Below are 3,981 nucleotides of genomic sequence, written 5' to 3'. Positions count from 1 at the left end.
CATAATCACCTCGATTTCCCCAGGTTAGCACGTGCTGGAGCACGTTCTTCTGATCCCTAACTCGAGATTAATGTCTGCCGATCTACTATTCTCAGGTCAACCGTCTTCACCTACCCTGATCCCATCTCCATTGCATGCGTGCAGCCGCAGCTAAATCAAGGGTGCCACCTGACACTAGCATAAATTCTGATCCTAGTAGATACCATTAAATATTTCTGATAGCATCATCTTTCTTCTGAATTTGAAGTTTTATGTTTGTATTTATCTATGGCCTAAATTGCAGTTTCTGAAATTACAGTCATCAGAAAACATCTTTCCTTCCTGTATGAAAGAAGAACATACTGTCTAGAAAGTGTTTTAAATGGCTGGAGATGCATTCCTGATCACGACATTATTTTTTTATATCCAGACATTGGGTAACTATTTATCTATGCTTAAAGTGAAGGTTTTGAATATACAACCACTGAAGAGCATCAGCCATCTTTTTGTATCTGAGAGATGAATATAACAAATAAAAACATTTACTTGTTCGCGCTCAGAAAAAGAAATGGAGCACAGCCGTTGTTCAACCAATTCTCGGTGGTCCTCAGAATAATCCATTATCTTTGAACTTGTCTGAATACGACATACTCTGTTGCCACATTACATACCTACATTCAATCCAGTGATAAAGGAAACTTATGCTTCCTCACTGAACCATCAATATCTTTTCCTAAATACACCTCTGATGAATCTTTTCATCTACTTCATCTTCTGTCAGAATAATCAGTCTTCCAGTCCAGCCGCCTCCATCCTTACGATAATCCTGTTCGGCGCCACAAAATCTTGTTGCCACCACTGACCATCACATATCATCCTAGATCTCTATGAAGAATCGAAGTAACAGGCACCTTCCTCAGGTGTACCTCCGATCTTACTGATGGTATATGGCACAAATGACATGGCCACAGAGCTCCTGGCTGGAGGGCAACAGGCAATACTGCACAACAGTAAACTGAAAAAGAAATCCTCAACGGCAAATGTGCATTTGCTCCATCAAAGAAGACTTTCTTTTAATCAAAGATTTCCAGGTTCTTTCTCCGGATGCCAGATGGCAGGGCCCCTGGTTTGTCAGCGGTCACAGCGATGGCGCTTTTTCACCATTTTGGATCAGAGCTCTTCGCAACAAGCCTGCAGACATCATGCGCTCTGAAGAATTCGAGTGAGCTCTTCTTTCATTTCCAGCATGACGACCGGCTTCCTGAGGATGCCGTTGATCCCGGATTGCGCGCACTTCTCCCACACGCTCTGCTCGGACGTCATGGCCATCACGAAGGGCCAGCGGCCGCTCCTGTACTGCCGGACCCTGGCGGCGACGTCCAACGCGTTCACCCTTGTCATCTCAAGGTTCACCATGACGACCTGATACACGGACGAGGAGGGGCCGACCGAGTTCAGGAACCCTGATCCTGAGGGGAGCGAGGAGACAACACAGCCAAGCTTCTCGAGGAGCTTCCGGGCAATGACCATGTTTATGTCGTCGTCATCGATGAGCAGGACTTTCAGCCCTGTTAGCTGGCACGACGGCGATGTGTATTGCTGCTCGAATGATCCTCCAGTACTGGATGGCGCAAGGGGTGGTTGCAGCTGGAATCTCAGGACCAGGGTCATGCTCTCCGGCACTCCTTGCCCATCAAGAACTGCCCATATGTTCCCTTGCATCATCTGAAGGTATTGCCAAATCAAGAATGACAAGACAACAGTTACTTGTATGCTCTCAGATTGAAATGAATTTGGATGAGCTTATCAGGAAGACAATGTAGCAATACCTGCACAAGCTTTCTGCACATGCTGAAGCTAAGCCTGAGATCAAAACCCTCACCAATTGGCTTCCTTAAGAACTGTCCCTGGGATGACATCGAGTCGGCGCTCTGCTGGCTCTTCACCCCGATAACAAACTTAACCGAAGAGTAGCCACTTGAGTAGCTTGGCCTCCAAGGATCCCACCTCTGCCCAAGGGTATCCTCGGTCACCTCATCATCAGCGCGCACCCGGAACGTGACATGCCCTGAGTCGATCCGACTAATGAGATTGCCTACCATGTGGAGGAGAACATGGAAGATCCTCCTCTCATCACCTATGACAAGGTTCGGCAGCGTATTCTCGACGTGCACCGCAAAGCCGAAGCCCCTGAAGTCACAGAGACACCTCGAAACGCAGGCGGCATCCCTGATCATCGAGTGCAAGGGGAATGGCCGAGTCTCCAGGGGGAAGCGCTCTCGGTTGGTGGCGGACATCTCCATCACGTCGTTGATGAGCGTCGAGACGACGGTGGCCGTCCGCCCCATGGTGTCGACAACGAGCTTCTGCTCAGGCGTCAGATTGTCCTCCTGCACCACGGACACCAGGCCGAGGATGGTGTGGATCGGCTGCCGCATTCCCTGGCTCATGACATGCTGGAACGCATCCCGGGCCTCATTCGCCATGAGGGTGTCCCGCCTTGCCTGCAGCAGCTCACGGTTCTGCTCGGCCAGCCGGTCTCGCATCGCCTGCGACTCCTCTAGCAACGACGCGTGCGAGAGCGCGACGGCCACCTGGTCAGCGACCACCTCTACGATCTCCAGCTCGTGAGCGCCCCAATTCTTGCCGCTGGGAGGCACAAGCACCAGCACGGCGTAGCTGGTCTGGATCACCTCCGGCGTGCCGCCCTTGAAATCCGACACCTTGAGCATGGGCATCCGTATGGCCGCCACGGTGCCGGTGTCCTCCTTACCCCCGCCGCTCGCCGAAGCAAGCGCCGAGTCTGGGCCGAGCAGCTTGACGTCGTCGCTCCTCCTGACCTCAACAACATCGGCGTCGTCCACCGCAATGGCGACGAGGCCATCGACATTGCCGCCCCGCCGGAGCTCGTGCGTGAGGTGCATTGCGGCCTTGTCCTGCGCGGGCATCCAGACGGCGCAGTTGCTGAGGCCGAGCACCCGGGAGAGCTCGATGAGGGTGGTGTAGAGCACGGTGTGGCGGTCGAGCGACTTGCGGATCTCCTGGGTGAGCATCCGGACGTGCCAGCTGGCCTCCTCCTGCTGCTTCATGAGGTCGACCTCGCGGTCGAGCTCGCGGGCCTTGATCCAGAGCAGGCTCTCGCGGACCTTGACCCGGAGCAGCTGCGGGATGAGCGTGAGCAGCGTGATGGCGGTGAGGAAGGAGACGAGCGCGGTGAGGAACTTGGCGGCGGTGAGGAGGAGGACGAGCGCGAAGGCGTGCGGCTCGTAGGTGAAGGCGGTGAGCAGGTGGGTGAGGCCGCAGAGCACGATGAAGGCGCCGAACTGGACGAGCAACCAGCGGAACGGGAGCAGGTGGCGGAGGCCGGCGACGAAGTAGAGGATCTCGAGCGGGATGGAGAAGTAGGCGGCCGCGATGAGCAGGTCGCTCACCTTCTGCCACTTGAAGATGTTCTCGATGCTCCAGAACCCGCCGCCGCCGCCGCCGTCGCAGTTGCAGTGCGCGTACTCCGCGTCGTCGTCGCCGGCCGCCACGGCTGGCGCGAGGAGAGCCAGCGCCAGGAGCAGCGGCACCAGCCGCCGCCGGCCTCCTCCTCCTCCGCATCTGAATCTCGGAGACACCATCCGGTCCAGCTGGACCAACAGAAACGCAAGCAGACAATCTCGTCAGGAACAGAGGTGCAATCTTGTCAGAAACAGAGCTGCAACTGCAAGCTGGGCCAGGTTGCCGAGGAAGAATGCAAAATCGGAGACCATACCATGTGGCGAGCAACTTCCTATTGCAATCTTGGCCGCATTGCAGCTGCTGCAGGGGTAGCCCGCGTCCAGGTGGAAGATTAATTAGCGCCGCCTAATGAGCTTAGTCTGAAATGGCGGCGGCAACGGCGCCGGCTCTGACGACCAAGTGGACCAAGTGAGGAGAAGAGATCCAGGCAGGGCGGCTTCCAGAGCATCAGCAACCTCGCATCATCTGCATGAACCAGAAGAGCCAAACCAATTCAGT

General features: G+C 54.8%; 1 protein-coding gene across 1 annotated transcript; it reads right to left on the bottom strand.

Moving 5' to 3' along the window:
* Positions 1 to 561: 561 nt before the first annotated feature.
* LOC124691076 (ethylene receptor 3-like) lies at positions 562 to 3,533 on the bottom strand (the record flags this gene model as incomplete). Its single annotated transcript, XM_047224358.1, has 2 exons — positions 562 to 1,704; positions 1,809 to 3,533. Coding segments are annotated over 2 exons (2,250 nt in total), but the record flags the coding sequence as incomplete, so codon positions are not given.
* Between the last annotated feature and the right edge of the window lie 448 nt (positions 3,534 to 3,981).

Source organism: Lolium rigidum, chromosome 2 (genome assembly GCF_022539505.1).
Source record: "Lolium rigidum isolate FL_2022 chromosome 2, APGP_CSIRO_Lrig_0.1, whole genome shotgun sequence".
NCBI lineage: Eukaryota > Viridiplantae > Streptophyta > Magnoliopsida > Poales > Poaceae > Lolium > Lolium rigidum.
The sequence above is the reverse complement of the archived record's forward strand: the minus strand, read 5'-3'. Positions and strand labels throughout refer to the sequence as shown.